Below are 18,732 nucleotides of genomic sequence, written 5' to 3' on the forward strand. Positions count from 1 at the left end.
TCGATAACAGATCCTGCAAGAACTTCCCTGAAGGTTAAAAAAAAAGTGTCCAGTTAAAAATTCTGAGTGTCTCTGTCTGTAAACAAATACCTTCCCTGGAAATTTTTCAGTATAACGTCCAATTAAAGGCTTCACGAAAATCTATATTTTAAATACAAAAACAGATTACAATTGAATGAACTGATTCCATAAAGTAATAATATTATGCATTACACAATAGTACTTTACATCATTGAGTACATAATACCATATGTACAATAGTTCAAAATCCATTTGTTGAAGGAAATAGTTTGGTTTTCAAAGTAGGATTCCATAATCTGATAAAACACTCAACTTCCAATTGAAAGTTCATTCTGAAATGTAAATAAATTAAACTCATCATCTATTTGTGGGAAAACAAAACAACATTAATGGAGATCTATGTTGTACATGTAAAAATAAACCTGAACACCAGCTGTATATTAGAAATCATCAATTTCCAGACTCCTTTTTCCGGAATGATAAAATATCACACCTGGTTTTTCAAAAGTAGGTAAAAATTTCCCAAAAAATTATTCTAACCAACTTAAACAACTGACATACCATGAAGGTAATGAAGTGGCGTAAAAACTGCATATGGATAATAGAAGTGGAGAAGAAAACTACAACAAAAACACAATTTCCAATGATAATGTTATCTCAGGGGTTGACATATTTAGGAAGCACACTATAAGGCTGCTGATAGTGGGTGTACCTGGAGAATGAAAACATTGACATTAACTTGTCACTCGTAATATTTATGGAAAAGTATAAAAGTCTATTGCCCCTCAACTCCAGAGGGCACTAGTTACGGGGAAGGGTAGGCTTTCTAACCGTTTTTTTCCTTTTTGTTATTTTGTGAAACCTTCTTGCAGTCTTTCCGCTGATATTCAGGTTTTTTTTTTCTTTAGCTATTTTATTGAGATAAAATCCTTCGGTGGTTATTAATTGCAAACGCATTTATTTCTCCAGAATCGTGCGTGTCAATGTGTCATAAGATGATGCTTTAGGTATTATATTCGTCATCAATGTCATTTGAAATGACATTAATCATTTAAAACTATCTCAAAAAACAAAATAATACCAAAAAGCATCATCTTATGATGCACGCACGACTCTGAAGATAAGATGCAATTAGTACCCACTGAAAGATTTTACCTCAATAAAATAATTAAGGAAAAAAAACGTGAATATTAGCACTGAATATCAGACTACACGAAGGACGAAGGTATTACATAATAAAAAAAGAGAAAAAACAGTCAGAAGGCCGACCCATCCCCGTAACTAGTACCCTCTGGAGTTGAGGGGCAATAGCAAAAAAGTCTATTGCCCCTCAATTTTTGAGGGGCAATAGGCGCGAACAATAAATACATTGTAATACATGGTATAAATACTATACTGTCAGCAGGATATACTGATATACATAACAATCCTTGGGTTCGCAACAAATTTCCAATCCGACAGGCAAGTCTGTGAGGCAACCATCATGGCAAATGAACACCAGAAAACCTATCAGCTGACTGATATTTGGTGGTTTGCTATCTCGCCACTAGATGGCTGTGGTGTATACGATGGATGGTTTACAATCTCGCCACCAGATGGCTGTGACGTATACAATTTGTGATTGTCAATCTCGCCACTAGATGACTGTGGCGTATACAATTGGTGGTTTGCAATCTCGCCACTAGATGGATTGGTGGTTAGCAATATTACCACTAGATGGTCGCAACAATTGGTGGTTTCTAATGGCACTAGATGGAAGATAGACACATGGTTATTTACGATTTTGCCATGTTATTTACAATTTCGCCACTAGATGTTGTGAGTTAGCGGCATTCACAAATTTGAATGTTGAAATGGTTCAACAGTGCAACTTTTCCTTTAATAAACTCGACTTACACCAAAGCAAACGCCCACGACCAAGCTATTTCATTACATAATATTTTGAAATTCATTTTTAAAAATACGTAATCCATCAAGTAAACCGCAACCAGGAATGGTAACGTCTGCAAAACCAATTGAGCTGCGCTTGTTAAGCTTCAGAGATGGCGTTGCTGTTACCTGAAAAATCGCCAGTAGGTATTTGAGATCCGCTTCAATTTGTTTGGATAGCCAAGGATGCCCCAGTAGATTTCTTGTTAGTACACTGGCGTTCCAAAACATGTCAAATACCGGAGCATACTACATAAAATTAACTCTTAGTAAACTACTACATAAAACTGCTCTATGATTAACATTCTTAGAGCATTTTGAGCACCAAATTTTACGTTCTTAAAACAGTTGAAGCAGACACCATGTACCTTGTAATGAAAAATCTTAATAACACAGACTCAACAAAAAGCTAAAGTTTCTAGACCAGTAAGTTACTAATAAATCACTAACGCATTTGTCAATGCATGACAGATTTACCTTTGCCGCAGTTGAATGCATTAATATTGCTCAGGCTTCAAAACTGATTTCTAGTTAATTAACACACCAATGACAAACAAAATTATAAGAATCAATATTTTGAAAAATGTATAGAAAAAAAATCAGTTTACCTTGTTGAAAGGTTGTTTCTTTCTTGTCCAAATTCCTGGTTGCTCCTGATTACAGTTGTACAGGTTTTGCTATAACTAATTTTTTTTTGCTTCTATAGCAGAAGCAAAAACTAACAATCTTCCACTCAATTTGAAGTTGTAATGCATTTTCTGCAACAAAGACAGATTATTTTAAACACTTGCTACATGATAGACAACAATACATTATGTACCTTCTTTAGTAGAATCTCTTGTTCCTTCTATTCACATAACTCTCAAAAATTCAGTTCACAAATCAACTTTTTCTTGCCGTTCAGCTTTCCACTGCCATATTCATTTGAAAATTCAAATAAAAGAAAGTATAACTGGCAAAAATACGAACAAAAAACAAACAAAAAAAGCCTTAATAAAATAACTGTTGGTTGCCATTTGCCAGGACACGGGTGAAACCATAACCATGAAGATAGCCACGGCCTCCATTATGAAGTTTTACCTATATGCCATCTAGTGACAAAAAAAACCTACATGAAACTTAAATACCATTACGTTGCTTAGTATTTCCTAATTAGGATAAAAAACAAAAGCCATAACCCGAACCTTTGCCTGTGGTCGTCATGCAGTCTTACAGGATTTACTAAGACCAAAACAACTTAGATTTTCATCAATGCCTCATAACAAACAGCTTCTAGTGTTGGGTGTCTGGGTGGGACAGAGACCACCACTTTTGACCGACAGCTCACCTGTGATATTAGATAACACAAATACATTAACTATTGTTGTAAAAGCTATTGTATATACTTTCTCTTCCATAATAAGTTTCCAGTTGGATGAAAGAAGCTATAAAAATAGTTGCTGGGAATCCTGACACTGCCACAATGCACATAATGTTTTTCAACAAAATTGCAGAGGTGATGACATTACATTGAACAAAAGCTTATGAGAGATTTTTCTGCATTACTGTTCTTCCACAATAAATTTATACAAGATTAAGATATTTTTTCACCACAACGCTCCAAATCACAGCTTTTTCATCCATTTAAATTGCGAGAATAACCAAACTTGTTACTCACATCATAGCCCACTGAATGTAATAGTTCAAGCCTGAAGTCTAGAACTGTAAAAGTGACTCACCCCTCCGGCGATGGGAGGAGCTTATTCTCGAATGGACACTAGCACCACCACCAAAGATTCTTGGAACTTTATTGAACAATCGTTAACAAAACAAAAAACAAACAAAACAGTTAGTTGTCGTTTTAGCGTTTTGATGTTAGAGTTCTTTTTACTTTTTGAAAGTGTTGAAATTGAAGACAAAAGTTACGGGTTTGGAATATTTTTCATTGCAAGTCTTCTCCTGTTTAATTGAATAACAAGGATGTAAGTAAACAAAAATTATTAAGCATCAATTTTATCTTGTGTTTATTATTGCTAAACGTCAAGTTACGAAAAGGCCCTGTATTATCAAGAATAAAAAATTTTCAATCCAAAAAGACTAATTATTATTCTTATTAGTAGTAGAGTTATCTTATTAGTTATATTATACATTTCAGGTATAGCATAGCTGAGTGGTTAACGCGCCTGACAAGTGCATTAAATGAGAATAGGTATTAGGTTCAGACCCTATCTGATTCTTGCTTTTTTTTTCAGTGTTAGCACCATTTTATACAATATTTACATTAAATAAACGAAAATTTCAAAAAATAATTACATTGCATTTTTATTCATACAACAAAGAAAAAATTTGAAAATTAACGTAAAACACAATTGTTATATATATAGCGAAGTATTTGTAAAAACGGCATGTTTATATTTTGAAAAATGTTGTTCTTCGACACCAGTAGAACGCGCTGAAGTCCATTCCAAGTTGGAAAAAAGGAGGTAGGGAGTGCGTCAAAACGATTGAACGGGCAAGATAGGGAAGCTCCAGGCTTTAGCTATTACATCCAGTGGGCTATGCTCACATGCAGTTGGCGATCACTGGTATTAAGTAAGATAAGTTACCTTAATTGCCTGAAATTCTTCTTTTTCTAATGAACAGTGCATCAGTAAAGTCAATGTAAAGTCTATTGCGTGCTTTTTCTTCTAACACACACAACAATTCTTCTTTTTAGCTTCAAGTGCGTCACTGGCCGTGACTGGAACCCTTAGAAACATTTCCTTTACAGTTCAATGAGTTTCATTCACGTTCAATCAACTATGGTTGCAGACGACCCATTACCTGCCATATTTAACGAATAACGTCTTCAGCGACAATCAAAAGTTAAGACTTTTTCAAATATACTTGAATGCCAAATTACGACACAGTCCGCAGCATCCCTCCTGCTGTTACAAAACAGCTTTCCTCTTGCGGTTACAAAATATTACAAAACAATAAAACATCTGTTACACGCCGAAATTGTTTGGTTTGCCACTATGTGCAAGTTGGGCTGGCAAAACACTATAGGTAGGTTACATTATCTTTTTTTTTTTTTTTTAACTTAGTTAAGATGAAACACTATCATGAAATAAAAATGAAACAAAAACAAAAATTAACCCTTCGGGTACCTTGCTACGTAGGTAGCTGACAATTCAACGCAATTACTCAGTAGTGAGAAATTCCTCCGCTAGATGTCTTGACAATATGGCGGCCTTTAACAAACTCGAAACGATAATGACGTTCATCAATGCCAAAACAGCGAAATGGGAAGTCTTATGCGTCATTTGAATGATTTCAGCCCCGTTCACCATTCCTTTGCGGACAAACGGTCTCCGACAACAGAGCCTATGACAATCTCAATTATTAGAGAGGAATGATGGAAAAACCGTTAAAATGGTAAAAACCTGGGGCACCCAAAAACGAACTTGCAAGCATTTCGTTACTCTAAAACCATTTCCAACATAAAACAAAGTTTTTCACAAAAATTCAGCTATTACACAAAAGCTTTCTTTAGATAACCTGCAGTCACCTTCATAGCAGCAATAAATTAGATGCTTGCTTTCTGGAATACTGTAATAAATAAGCACACCTGTTTTGAACAAGGTATAGCAGTTCTTAAACATCTTGTTTTATGTTTTAAGACATTAACCCACATGGAAAAGTCGACAATAGAATGGTAACATTAATACATTATAGACCACTCACCAGAGCTCTAGCAGACTTGTGGCTCTAGTCTAAATACTCAAAATGAACCCTAAACAATTGATGTTGTGCTAAATTGGAAATATCAACTCAATTTCATGCAATTAGTTGAAAAGTCTGTTCAAACAGTTTCTGTAAAACCAAAGCCAGTGGTTTAAATAGCAGTTTGGGTATAGGGTATTAATAGCTAAAAATAGACCACTTGCCAACCAAAGTTTGAGTGTTAAAAAATCTACTGTTAATTGATGAGTGTTGGAGAAAACCATCTCCAATAGACTCCACACTAGATTTCTTCTATTATTTAGTGCCAACAAAAATGGCTTTTGTCAAGTTTAATTCTCAGGGTTTTCTTAAACTTTTCAAAATGGATTTCCCACTAAGGCTTTAGCAAAACTATTAACCAAATGACCATTTTTAAGAAATACAAAAATATATATTTACCTTGTTGACAAAATGTTTCTATCTTGCCTCACTACTGGTTCTTCCTGTTATCCTCACATTTTCATTCTTCAGACATGACATGTCTCTTAACCTTGATTTAAAAATCCAGAAGCAGATTATCAACGGTTGCAGCCATCTTTAGAATGATGACATGACATCATAATAAAGGATCTTGAAATCCAACATCTGAGAATCTTGAGAGATGAAAATATTTTCCCCCAACAAGCATGCTGTAAGGGTACAAAATTCCATGGTTTAAGACATGCATAAAATTACTCTTCACCGGATTACCATCAGTGATAAAAGAAGAGTGAATGTTGTCGACTTGATAAGACATGCTAACAAAAACTCAATGTGAATTCCCTACATCGGTTTGAGGCAATATAGTAGACAAGGGTTGATGTTCGAGTTGAGTACCAGGTACTCATATTACTGATGCAAACTGACAACGACTTTATGTTTCCATCAACATTGCTAAGGCTTCAAAATGGCTTTCCGACAAAGTTAACGGTAACATATTTAATGGAATCACGATTACGGAAAAAATATTAAAGAAAACAAATTTACCTTGGACACAAAAATAACAACTGGCACCAGAATAGGACAAAACAGCATCAGTTGGGTACCTCAACCTTACAAGTACAATTAAAAATTGGTCGCAATAGACTTTTCCTTAAAAATCTGTTGGCCACATCACCTGGAAAAGAAAAGCTTTTTGATTTGATTTTTGTTCCACATTGTGTTATTCCTATAATAATTCTACATAACAAGTTACATACGTATATCACCAGTTTGAACACAATTTTTGATTCAAAATCTGATTGTCCTCAGTAGTTAAAATGATGGATAGAACTTTTTGGTCTTGTGCTTCCCTCGCAAAACAAACTTTGCTCCAAGCTACAATTCTGATAACCCCAAATACCCCGGTGCCATCTTCAACGATGACGAATTCAATGGTGCTACATAAGTAAGAAAAAAAAGGATGCATGCAATTGACCTCGTCATGAAGGTCTCAGACGGCGTCGTAACGTGCAGACGATAAATACGCTAATGCTAAAGGATAGAGCTTTCCCAAGAATCGATTCTTTTCCGGTCTTTCAACGATTCAATACTTCACCATCAAGCTAACACAAACTTCACGTTAATCAGTGAATATAATAGTTAATAAGTTACATTTGTAATTCGGCTAGTGCAGTTCGAGCTAGCTATGAATGATCCATCATTTGAATAGTTCTATAACTGCATCTGCACAATTTACGTAATGCTTGTTCTTAGGAAATCGGTTCTCGCGTGAAATAAATACTAGTGCCTCACCATATTTAACACAAATAAAAAATCAGCGATTCTAAATAAGGTAGAAAGGGGGGAAAACAGTTTTGGAAGCTATTCGTACGTTGGTTGCTTACAACCTGCGGAACGACTGAATGTATTATAAAATCATTCATGAATAGTGAGTAACCTTGCAATACCACAGAAAGATTACTTTTAAACAAAAGGACTGCTAAATTGCTAGGGACCTTCCCCGGTCATAGGGATGTTAAGTTCTTCATAATTGCTCTCTGAGGTAAAACATCTGGCAGTTTAATTTGCCGCCTTTCTGTTTCTATCGTGCTATGACTGTAGCTCTCACAAGTTAACTTTGAATCGGCGAATCCTGAAAGTTGAAAAACCCTCACTACCCTGGAAAAGTGTAGTTTCGTAAGGCTTTGGAGAAATTTTAAAAATCGAGTAGGTCTAGATGGAGCAAATAGTTGAAAGTAATTAGGTCTAGTTATAGAAAAAGTGTATACATTTCAAGTCAAACCTACAACTTTCCAGCTTTTCTCTATTTTACAATTATATCGTTATTAATCGATAAGACCCTATAAGCCCCTGCCGTGCACGATAGATGCTAGATTACGCGACCTTAACTTGTTTTGATTAATCATCGCCATAGCGATGGTGTTTACGAACAATTCGAGTTTTTAGAGTAGCTTTGCCTATCCTGCTTTCTTATCGTAGACTAGCGAGAGAAAAATAACTTTTCTGCTATTCATCCGGACTAGTAATGAAGATGTGACAAGCAGAGTGCATTTGCGGGGCGACGCAGGCTGTTGACAATGAGCTACGAAGCTGCCAACTTTCACGGAGGAACGGAAGAATAAAAAAAAGTAGAAGTGGGTGTATGGCAAAACATACGATGCAGCCCTTCCGATATACAAGGTTTTGCGGGTAACATATGTTGCGTCGATCGATATCCTTTCATTATCATCATTAGTTCTGCTATTATATATCGTCGACGACAGCAGACACTTCGTTGTGCACCTATGTCGCCTTCGTTTTTGCAAGATACTTACAGGGCTCTTCTATCCAATTAAACGCCGTCGTTGATATTATTTCTTCAGTTTTTTCCTAGCTGATCTGATTACCGAATGTGACGTTACATAATTAAGTCCTCAGCCTGATCTCGCCGTAGATATGCAAACCGTGTCGTACACGCTTGCTTCTCAAAGAGTTCCAAGTGAACAAAGACAGCACAAAGCTACTTATCACCGCCTCATATCACATTTCTCGTGAAACACCGTGCACGTTTTCATCGTGCGCACACGTATCGGTTAATCTTGCAGTCCGTTGAAAGCTTTTTTTTTTTTTTTTTTACCTTTAACAATATTTGGGAGTCAGCTGAAATTCTATGATTTTTTTTTCTTCCTGAATAAGTTGAGAATATCATAGCATTAAAAAAAGGAATAGGGGGTGATAACTTTATTATAAAAAAAACTTACAAGGGGGAAGCGAGTAGAAAACGATGTTAAAGGCCAAAATCCTCAACAGTTTGCCCATTTCTAATGCAGCGCCCACATGCAACAGTTCGAACTATGGAGCAGAAAGAAGGAAAAGACTAACATGGCCTTATATTTTTTACAGAACCCACTGTCTCTACGTGACTTGCTCACTTGCCCGAACTGACTCCCCAGCAACAGCTTTTATGCACTAAAACGTACTCACGAAAACTTAGCGCGCATACATATATGGATAAGCTTGACTATCAACTAACCAGGGCGGGCTAAAGAGAAAGAGAGAGAAAAAAAAGAGCACAGTGCACCAATTTAATTATACGACTAGGTGCAAAGGAAAGAAAAACATTGAATTAGAAAATGTTTTTTTAGCGCAACCACGTTTACTTTAAATAAACCATGAACTATAAATCCTAGAAAAAAAAAATGATTTCCGTCATCCTTGTTTAATTTTGAACTTAAACCATCCATAGTTTGCCATAAGTAAGTTAAATTTTAAGAGAAAACTTTAATTAGCAAATGCACTTGTTGGTGCAATCGCTTTTAATCAATTCCTTGCTGTGTAAGATATAGATTTTCACTGGATGATGGTGCAGGATCTCTCTAAAATTGCCGAAATGAATGGTAAATTAGAGAACATGGGAAAATGGCGTTCCCTATTTATTATCTCTACGTTGACCCTTTATTTTCTGTCTAGTATATCACGCGTACAGTGATATGTATCTTCGTAAATTTATCGTAAAACTGTGTCAGTTTAGTAACTTTCTAGTGCGCCATATTTTCTGGTTGCCTTCGAGTAACAGCGCTCGCATTGCGGTACGCTAGAGGTCGAGTTGCAAGGAAATGGGTGAAATAAATCCAATTTTCTGTCCCATTGGCTTTCGACTTCAACTATCCCGGCCAACGTTAATCTCTGTCGTCATTCATAGCACTGTCACGTAGAGAGATAATTGTAGAACATACGAGGAGATGGTAAAAGGCTTTTAGCTTGTATTAGAATTATGAAGGATGAAGTTCCTATATTTCATTTTAAGAAATTTCCATCAAGCTTCTAAGGTGAAATGCGTGGTATACGACTGTTATAGTGCTGTCCTAAGTAATCAATCCAATAATTATCAGAGTATATAATGTTTCGTCATACACCCGGTAGCGACAATCTCTTCCATTGAAAACTCAATACAATTGTTTCCTTTGGCGTTGCTAGCGAATCTAACGACCGGGGCCGATATATCGCCCAATCTCTTACCAACGCTCAGCCGTTGGATCTCTGGTTGGACCGTATGGCCTTACCGACCCCTGTCTAATGATCCAGGAGGGCTGTAATGACTCGACGCATCAAGTGCCCACTGTAATATCAATACTGATAGCTCTCATTCTCTATATATTCTGACTCATGGATTCTCTTCATAAAAAGAACTCACAATGTTTTCTCTCCCTCCCTCCACCGGCTCTTTCATTTTGGCTTTTCTTTTAGATAAAATAAACGATCTTTTCCCGGCAATCTCTTAAAGGATAGACGCGTGTCACGGAGACCTCAACAAATACCCCGAAGCAAAGGGGAATAAGTGGTGATTGCCTTCGATCGATTGTTGGACGGCTTGATTGTGCCAGACTCGGAGTTCACGTGAACTTTAAAGATATACGAACCTCCGTTCGTTACAATCACGTGTCTCCCATGTACCTCTCGATTACCAGTCAACGATAAATTTAAAAGGTCGTAGTGAAGTTTTACGACCTCAATTTAAAATGTGAACATTTAGTCTTTTCTGCCAGTCTACGTGTTCGAAGCCGTCTATATAGGATAGAAGTGTTGGTTTTTTCGAGCGAAATGCAATTGCATATAGATGCGCGAATAAATTAGGGAACCCATTATTAAATGCGGGAGGCGAATAATAATGTAAAGGCGATTGGATGTGAATAGAATGATTTTTTAAAATTTTCAGTGTTGTATCTTTAACGAAACCTGCGCCCAGCTTCGAATAGTTTGTGCAATCCTTATATACACATCAGCTCAGGGTATTCGTTTAAAAAAGAAAAACGAAAAAATGGATTGGTGCTAATAATGCGCAGTCGCAAGCCATTGCTTCAAGAATGATGTGCAATCACTCAAATTTAAACCGCAATCACGAAAATGAAGGGCAGACGTATTCCATAGACTATTGGCATTCACGGGAAAGTGTCACGTATATCAGTAAATTAACAATATGATTGGAAAAGGTATCGATTTGCTATCGACTAGTGACAATCCTATTAAACGATACGCTATGGAAACGGCGCCGTAATTCAATTTACGAAACAGATAACACACATCGTAAAAATCATTAGGCCTAAATATTAATATTTTCATCAGAGATTGCGTGTGGGCATGCAGAAAAATAACTGAGGGATGAAAAGGTCAGGCTTGTGTTCAATGGCGTGTGTTGGTAGCCATAGCAAGCAGCCACTATTAAACGTAAAGCTATGTTTAGACCATAAAATCAGCCAACGTAGTCTTTAGTCCCAACGTCCTAATGAGCGCAGTCTATATGCTTCACTAACGATTGAAGACTACATTATTCTTCAAACTGTATAGTCATCAACGGTCTTTGGATTGCCGGATGGGATGTGTCGCCAGCGGGCTGGTAAGTATACCATTTTGGTCATTCAAACTTTAGGGAATCTAAAGGAAGTCCAAGTACAACTTGTTTTCGAAATGAGGACGACAACCGTTGCCAAGCGAATCTCTGAATAGCAGATAACACGTGTCCCAGCCGGTATACGTAGATGAAGATGTTTCAAGATTCTGAGGCATTAAAGAAAAATAGATTTCCTTTTAAAACTGGGCATCCTCATCGTTATCGGAAGTGGTGTGACGCAGGGAGGATAGGGCGAAGAACTATACTATTTAAAATTCCTCGTAGAATACGCTGCGCAGTACTATGCATATTTACAATACACCGAATCAAGTGAGTATAAGCCAAGCACTAAGATCCTGCAATATTTGATGATGCTAGCGACATTGGCAGGAGAATATTCTTTGCATACATGTGTAGAGGTCATAGAGAGTGTTGCTATAACGTACAGTGTTTCGAACTTTGTTACTATATATTTTTTTGTCATTAGTTTTTTCATTCGTTATTTACAATTCTATAAATAGAGATAAACTTCTAGTTGCATATTCTGACGCTAGCATCCCACATGCTTTATCCGTAGTTCTTAGCGACATTCAGAAAGATCGGTGCACATTCGTAAGAATACGCAGACTGCGATTAATAAATCGGACGTGTGTCCAACTGGTAAAATACTATATGCCCCTAATAGCGGTAATTTCTTGTGACTGGCAGAAAATTGTATGTCGTACAGTTTTTGCCGATTATCATCTCCGCATAGAGTTTATGAAAGAATAATAGGAACAGTTGTAAATTAGCATCGTCCTTAAGTATATTAAATGTCATGAAAGATATACCTTTGCCAGTAGGAATGCGTGATCTAATGTTATTAAGACCTGCTAACTATATACGAAGATGGAAGCAAACAGGTTTTGCTAAGAGGCTAATTTTATCAAACATTCGAAAAGCGCTCATTAGTTTGGATACGAAGGTTGAGGCTTGAATACAAAAACGTAGAGCTATTTAAATCGAGAAAAACATTCGGTGAATTCTGTATACACGCTTAGCAACGCTTTTGGCTCCAAGTAAAACTGCTCACCGTTGTTTCATTCAGATATAGCCAAACATAAGAATTTAAAGCCTAGTGAAGAACACGTCTCTCGCCCATCGTTACGCGAAGCAAAAACAACCTCTGGCCTTTCCTTGGAAAGACGAACTTATTGCACGGGTACCGTCATCGTACTTAACGTAATCCGACGCTAAGGATGTTTACCAGTTAATTTATACTCTTATGGGTATCGGGAAAAAGACTGGAAATCTGCTGTATTGTGAAAGAGGAAACTGGTTACGCTTTTCTATTTTAATGTGGTTACATATAGTTTATGACAAAGTGCGTACCTTAAGGACATGAATGAATTCAGAGTGGATTTTTTTGTGAAAGGGTATTGAACGAAGAAAGTGCAAAGTGATCCAACAGCAAGGCCGATTATTGCGTAGTAAGATTACGATGTCCCTTTATGTTACACGCCTATAACTGGGTCCTCTGGTCTGATGTTCCATCAGTTACTTAGACAACAGCCAATGAAAAGTGCACTTCTTCTTTATACTGACACCGATCATGTACTATCTATAGGGTATTTCCAGCATCTCCGACGTGCATTATCTTTGCTTATGTTTGGGTATACGGCAACCCCATCGGTGCACCCACGCGAAAGGGATAAACAGAATAGTAGAGTCAAGTTCCGGTGGTTGGTGGCTTAACAGCAGAAAGAGCAACGCCCATGTACGTCAGCAAGTCTCTTTAGTTTTTGTCTTGATATGGCGCGTATCCGCACAAATCAAACATTCTTGTTTAAGTGTCTGAAAAAAAAATCTTTCCATTTCTTCGTGTTTCTACCTAAAGATATGCTAACAACCAGCATCATCTTTTAGAACGTCCTTTTTTGGTTTTGAAAATAAGCTGCTCTCTTCAAAGATACGTTAAAACCCATGGGGGGGGGGATCCCTAGTGATATATGACGTGAATTTTTGAATCACTGCTTGGTAAAATGGTTCCAAGGATTCACGCTAGTCGAATGTTTTTGGAATTAGGTTCCGCGGGATCGTCAAAAGTATAGTAATCATATCGAACGCTTCCTCCGCCCCTCACCACATCGGTAATAGCAGAACATGTTGTTGGCCACATTGCAGTTATCCGGAAAAGAATAAAAACGTATTACAAGAGTTCCCAAGAAAATGTTCAAGTTGAACGAAATTAGAGATGTATAAACAACATGTCTCCAGGAAAAAGAAATACGTGTTCTTGGTCGCGGAATGTCCATTACAAGGGAAACGCCCGTGTGTATTAATATAATTGCAAACGAGTCACGAATCAGCTTTTTCTGGTACATAAATATGTAATAGGAAGCACTCAAACATTTTAAAAATTTTAACTGGTTCGTTGAGCTGCTGCGGGATTGTATTCAACAGTTGATTTATAATGCAATGGGCAGCCTGATGCTTCCCTCTTTTCTTTCTTGACAATAGATTACGACAACGTATAATAACGAGTGATTTGTAAAGCTGTGGATAGGAAACTACTCCCATCTTTGGGATTTCTTATTCACATCGGATCGATGCCCCTAAATGTTTGAAAATGATGACGATAAGGATGTTGGGCCCGTTGTTTCAACTATTCAGTGCATGAACCGAGGAGGTAACCGATGATAGCAAATTGCTATTTTTGGGACGTGGGTAGGGACATTGTACGACCGACCGTGAATTGATTGACAGCATATCTATAATTAAAAAAGATGCGCTGATAAGAAATGTTGATCCGTCTTCTCTTACTAATGGACTGCTCGTTTTCTAAAGCCTCAACTTTGGAGGAATCTATCTGCATCGATAAAAGTGTTCCAAAACAATTGAATGAGGCCATCTGTACTGCACATAGTTTCCGTGTTGGAATATAGCGTGTCCAGTGGTGAAAAAAAACTGAATAGTCATTGTATGCTGTTAACAAATTATGACGTCAATTGAAAAGGATTACAGATTTCAATGCTGTAACAGTTTCTTCGTTCGCGTTCTTATTTAGGGAATTGTACGACGTTCAGGGGATGCGTTTGAAAAGCGAAGGAAGAGGAGGAGACTGAAGAAGAAGCCAAGTGGGCGGTGACTGGTGATTGGTCGCAACGACGCAGCAGCTCCCGCTGACGGAACTATTGCGGGAAGAGTTAATATAGTCGCCTTGAGGTCAGGATATAACAGCGACGCTGGAACACGAAAGGGCGGCACAACTTCTTCACCCTTGCATCTGGTAACTGTTCTGTTCTCGCCCGATCTTCACGCCTATCTCTCAATCAAGACGTGATTGTTTTCATCACCTTACCTACACCTACACCGTTCTAATAAGGTAACATAGCCAATCATTCGCTTGACGATTTTCAAACTTTTAGATATATATGTCATTTGAAAATGATTGCATTTTCAATCTAAGAATTATTGATGCTCGGTGTGATGTTCAAGCTTAAATTGTACAGACGCGGTAAAAGGTTACACGAAACCTGTGCTGAGTCTGCGAGGCCTTTTTACACACACGGTGAATGAAACTTATAATCAATGTCATTTTGGTAAACGCCCCCTTAAGCTCAAAGACTTTTAAAGCTGTGTTTATAGTAAACCTGCTGTTCATGGGAATAGTTTTTTTTAGGAATCCCGTGAAGAAAGCGTATATTTATGAGAGCAATTCCCATTTTATTGTCCATTTGTAAAATCTTTCAATGCTCTTTTTTCCCCCGGTTTTCCTATTGGCAACAATCGTCATTTAATACGACGAGTTTCCCAGTACAAATGTCAACTTGAAATGGAAATGCTTGCTCTGCGTTTTGAATAGACGTTTTTTACAACCACCGAGGGAGTTCAGATTTTACATGCGTAACTGAAGGAAAGAGGAGGAAAGTAGCTGAATACCAGATTTTCTGGTGCATTCGACATTATCATCATACAATTGCGTATTCTGTGCTTCGCATAAGATTTCAACGTCGCATCTTTCAGATTTCAGGAGGAAGAGAACCGATTTTCCATCGTCAGTCATTTCATCAAATACTAATCGAATTACACCTTTCCAAAGGCGCAAATGGAAGCACGACTGTGCACAAATACGTTTCGACGAGGTGAAAAAGCAAAAGTGTAGGCAGAGCGCGAGTGCGTAGGAGAAAAGAAATGTGTAACTTATTTATGGCTAAGGTGCCATTCAGCATTTGATAGATGAATGTGGAAAGGTTTCCATTTAATACCCAACAGCAACCTCCAACCACGAGAGCTATGCTAAAATAGTGAATCAATAATGTCGGTATTTTTATTGATGAAATCGGATCAATCACAATGAGGCGAAACGTCCAGAAGCTAAGAACCTATCGAATCCTATACATAAACAAGTTGCAGGCAAAAGTTGAATGTTGTATGTGATTTCCTATAGCTAAGAATGTCAGCTAAAAGAACTAAATGGAAAATTGGATTTGTGTCTTTGACGTTACTATATAACAGTCAAAAGTTGGCTAATGATATTTCGTGAAGATCAATGCTAGTAAAGCTATTGAGTACCTATACTACGATAATTCTATATAAATAGAGACCGTATACGTAGTCACGCAACCAAGGCTAGCCCGGATGTCAACTTTGTCGAGCGTATACAGAAATCGCAGAAAACTATATTGATAAGAAGTTGTAGTAGTATTTTGTTTTACTATATTAAACGTCATTGAACCTACGCCAGTTGGCTCATAGTGAGAAATCATTAGGACTTGAGAACTTTTGTTTTGCAAAGTTTATATTTCAATGAAGAAAAAAAAAAACTGTGTGCGTCATTTGCATCTGATTAACTGATTGCTGAAACTTTTCCATAAGACTTTGATAACTGCTGCTAAAACAGTCCCAGAATAATCAAGTTTAAAGTTAACCCATGAAATGGAAAGGGCGTACACCGAAAGCTTTGAGTTCGTTATCGTAAAAGTGACTCGGGCAATCAGAGATTTATGTACGAAAGTGTCCCGTTCGCTAAAACTTGTTGCATGACTCTGCCTTAATTAGCCAGTTAGGCTTCAGGAAGCTGATTTCATTTGAGACGCTGTGCATTAAGAGCGTGCTGGTAGCGTGAAATAGAAAGTTATACACCGGGAGAAACACCTAACTTCCGCCAGAGCGCCACAAAGTTTAGATCCTTCTGAACGTAGCACACTATGAGAAAGGTCATACAAGTGGTATGACCCAAAGAAGGAGTATAACATGTTCAGTGTGTAAAATAAAGGTTATGTTTCCTTGTGATGAATGTCCCAACGCTTCAGCATAGAATGGAAGATGATAAAGATGCGGGGGAGTTGGCCGGTTTTTAGACTGGATCACAAGTTTATCGATCATGCCATCATCCTTAAAGACGATGGATGGCCTAAGTTTATCAACTGCAGTATTGAGACTAATGAGCTCTATCTTGATTGATTAATGACGGTGTAGTGGTTTTGGGCTGTTTACGGAGTGAAAGACGAGCTCTTAGACCGCAGTCCACGTCTCGGTCATCTTAAGACGTTTTCATCAATTTGCCTAATTGTTGTCTGCCTCAAACAGGATGAAAGGGAAAGGTGCGTTTATGCTCGTTTTGGCCGGATGGGGTTTGATAGGTCTGATGATTTTGACGACAGCAGTCGAGGGGGCACCACATCCGGCTGACTATAGCAGCGTCAACAACCAGCGTGACTTTAGAAGTCGACGTGGATTCAAAACGGTCGGCCTGGCGACAGCAAGAGGATTCGGCAAACGTGCACCGGCTCTATCCTCTTTTACTTCCTTCCAAGACGTATCCGAACAGATGATGCAGCAAGATGAAAATCCAAACAGCGATCCTGACGTGTAAGAAATAGAATCCTTTTCTCTGTTTATTACCCGCTTCCTTTGTGTTGCTTTTGTTCTCCTTCTTAGATTACCTGTGTGATTTATTCACTCGTCTTGGCAAATAAGCTCCCGACAGGCAAAACTCTTGTAAACTTTCCGGCATATTAGGCGTATAGTTTGGTTTATTCAAATAGTTCTTCTATAACCTTTCTGTATAGTCACTAACCGAAGATGTCTTGAAAAAGATCATCTTCAAACAGAGGAAGCCTGTATGCTCTTAAATACGAAAACTTTGTGCACGTTGATCCGGCTTTAGTCAACATTCGATGCGACTTTCCGCATCGAGAGGTATAGCTACTGCATAAAATGTAACGAGCGTACCATTTTTTAAAATTTATACTGTCGTAAACTTTATGAGTACGCTCAGACTCTATTCCAATTTCTTTGCGTCTTTCAAGTGTGTCTTTTCTGTCCGGTCCATTTCTTGGTTTCGTAACCGAAACATTTATCAAATTAAATGCAGTTTCCCTGTGGACTGGTTGGTCAACTACCTGCAGAATAAGCCGGAGGTGATCCGTTACATGGTGGACCACTTGCTCGATCACAACGGCGATGGTCAAGTGACGTCCCAGGAACTAATAACATCGCTACAGCAGAGAGAAGATTAAATTTGTTTTGAGTTGATGACGACGATGGCTGCAGCTTCTCCGATTCTCTCACGTTCCACCGCAAGGCTGTAATATACAATAATTGAAATGACTGTCTTCGGAATATAACAAAAAGTAAAAAAAAAAAAATACAAAAACAAAAAAAAAAAATGAATTAAAAAAAAAAGTGGCGTACCGAAAGAGGAGGAGGAAAAAAAATTGAAAGCAAAATTCTTTGTAACTTTTCATCTATAAATCTTGGCTTTATTGGTTTATCTTTCTTCTGTCGTCTTGACGACAACCTTTATAGGTATATGTTTGCCACTTGTCAACAACTTCTATATCCTTCAGTTGGAATAATAAATACTCGTATTTCGCTCCTGTGGCATGTTTGTCTCAACGCCATATTTCCGTCTCATCGTATATATATCCAACAAAGTACCTCTATAGACGAAATTGGGTAGAATGGTATCATTTTATGTTAACAGTTCACCAATACACTTTTACGAGGCTTCTCATGCTGCCGCTATCGATTTTTCCATTGTTGTCTCATTCTCTTCTCTACACCTTTCACTTTTCACATCAAGCACTGGCCATGAGGTTGAACGTATAAAATAGTCTAACATTTCAAATCAATGGCTGACTTGTTTGCAATTCATTACCTCACCAGAAATAACTTGCTTTATTATGTGCTGCACAATTTGAACTATTCAAACTAGCTATACCGAGAAGTACAACGCTTTTCCTCATCATCTGTTGTGATTTTGT

General features: G+C 37.6%; 1 protein-coding gene and 2 long non-coding RNA genes across 15 annotated transcripts; 1 reads left to right on the forward strand and 2 right to left on the reverse strand.

The window, feature by feature from the left end:
* Positions 1–228: 228 nt before the first annotated feature.
* LOC123475548 lies at positions 229–3,751 on the reverse strand. Of its 11 annotated transcripts, none has more exons than XR_006650811.1 (10): positions 3,336–3,751; positions 3,135–3,277; positions 2,771–3,041; positions 2,559–2,708; positions 2,428–2,477; positions 2,080–2,164; positions 1,400–1,769; positions 583–733; positions 430–514; positions 229–353 (listed from the first exon to the last, which is right to left on the reverse strand). It is a non-coding gene; the product is annotated as an uncharacterized LOC123475548 (long non-coding RNA). The 11 variants fall into 11 exon arrangements; XR_006650803.1 differs by having other exon boundaries at positions 2,080–2,199; positions 2,771–3,058; positions 3,336–3,750; XR_006650801.1 differs by having other exon boundaries at positions 2,080–2,199; positions 2,771–3,068; positions 3,336–3,750.
* Positions 3,752–4,316: 565 nt separating this feature from the next.
* Positions 4,317–7,125, reverse strand: LOC123475313. Of its 3 annotated transcripts, XR_006650352.1 has the most exons (8): positions 6,873–7,125; positions 6,661–6,790; positions 6,385–6,584; positions 6,094–6,323; positions 5,079–5,295; positions 4,816–4,877; positions 4,536–4,752; positions 4,317–4,468 (listed from the first exon to the last, which is right to left on the reverse strand). It is a non-coding gene; the product is annotated as an uncharacterized LOC123475313 (long non-coding RNA). The 3 variants fall into 3 exon arrangements; XR_006650351.1 differs by having other exon boundaries at positions 4,816–5,295; XR_006650353.1 differs by having other exon boundaries at positions 4,816–5,305.
* A 7,563-nt stretch (positions 7,126–14,688) lies between these two features.
* On the forward strand, positions 14,689–18,497 carry LOC116928322 (allatotropins). The gene is made up of 3 exons (XM_032935401.2): positions 14,689–14,846; positions 17,054–17,335; positions 17,841–18,497. The coding sequence occupies exons 2-3, from the start codon at positions 17,055–17,057 to the stop codon at positions 17,983–17,985; spliced, it is 426 nt and encodes a 141-aa protein (XP_032791292.1). The 5' UTR covers positions 14,689–14,846; position 17,054; the 3' UTR covers positions 17,986–18,497.
* Positions 18,498–18,732: the final 235 nt, after the last annotated feature.

The sequence above is a fragment of the Daphnia magna genome, linkage group LG8 (assembly GCF_020631705.1).
Source record: "Daphnia magna isolate NIES linkage group LG8, ASM2063170v1.1, whole genome shotgun sequence".
Taxonomy (NCBI): Eukaryota; Metazoa; Arthropoda; class Branchiopoda; order Diplostraca; family Daphniidae; genus Daphnia; species Daphnia magna.

Coding starts and splice junctions, on each gene's coding strand:
- LOC116928322 (XM_032935401.2), top strand. CDS start 17,055: ATGAAAGGGAAAGGTGCGTTTATGCTCGTTTTGGCCGGATGGGGTTTG. Junction 17,336..17,840: donor CCAAACAGCGATCCTGACGT/GTAAGAAATAGA, acceptor AATTAAATGCAG/TTTCCCTGTGGACTGGTTGG.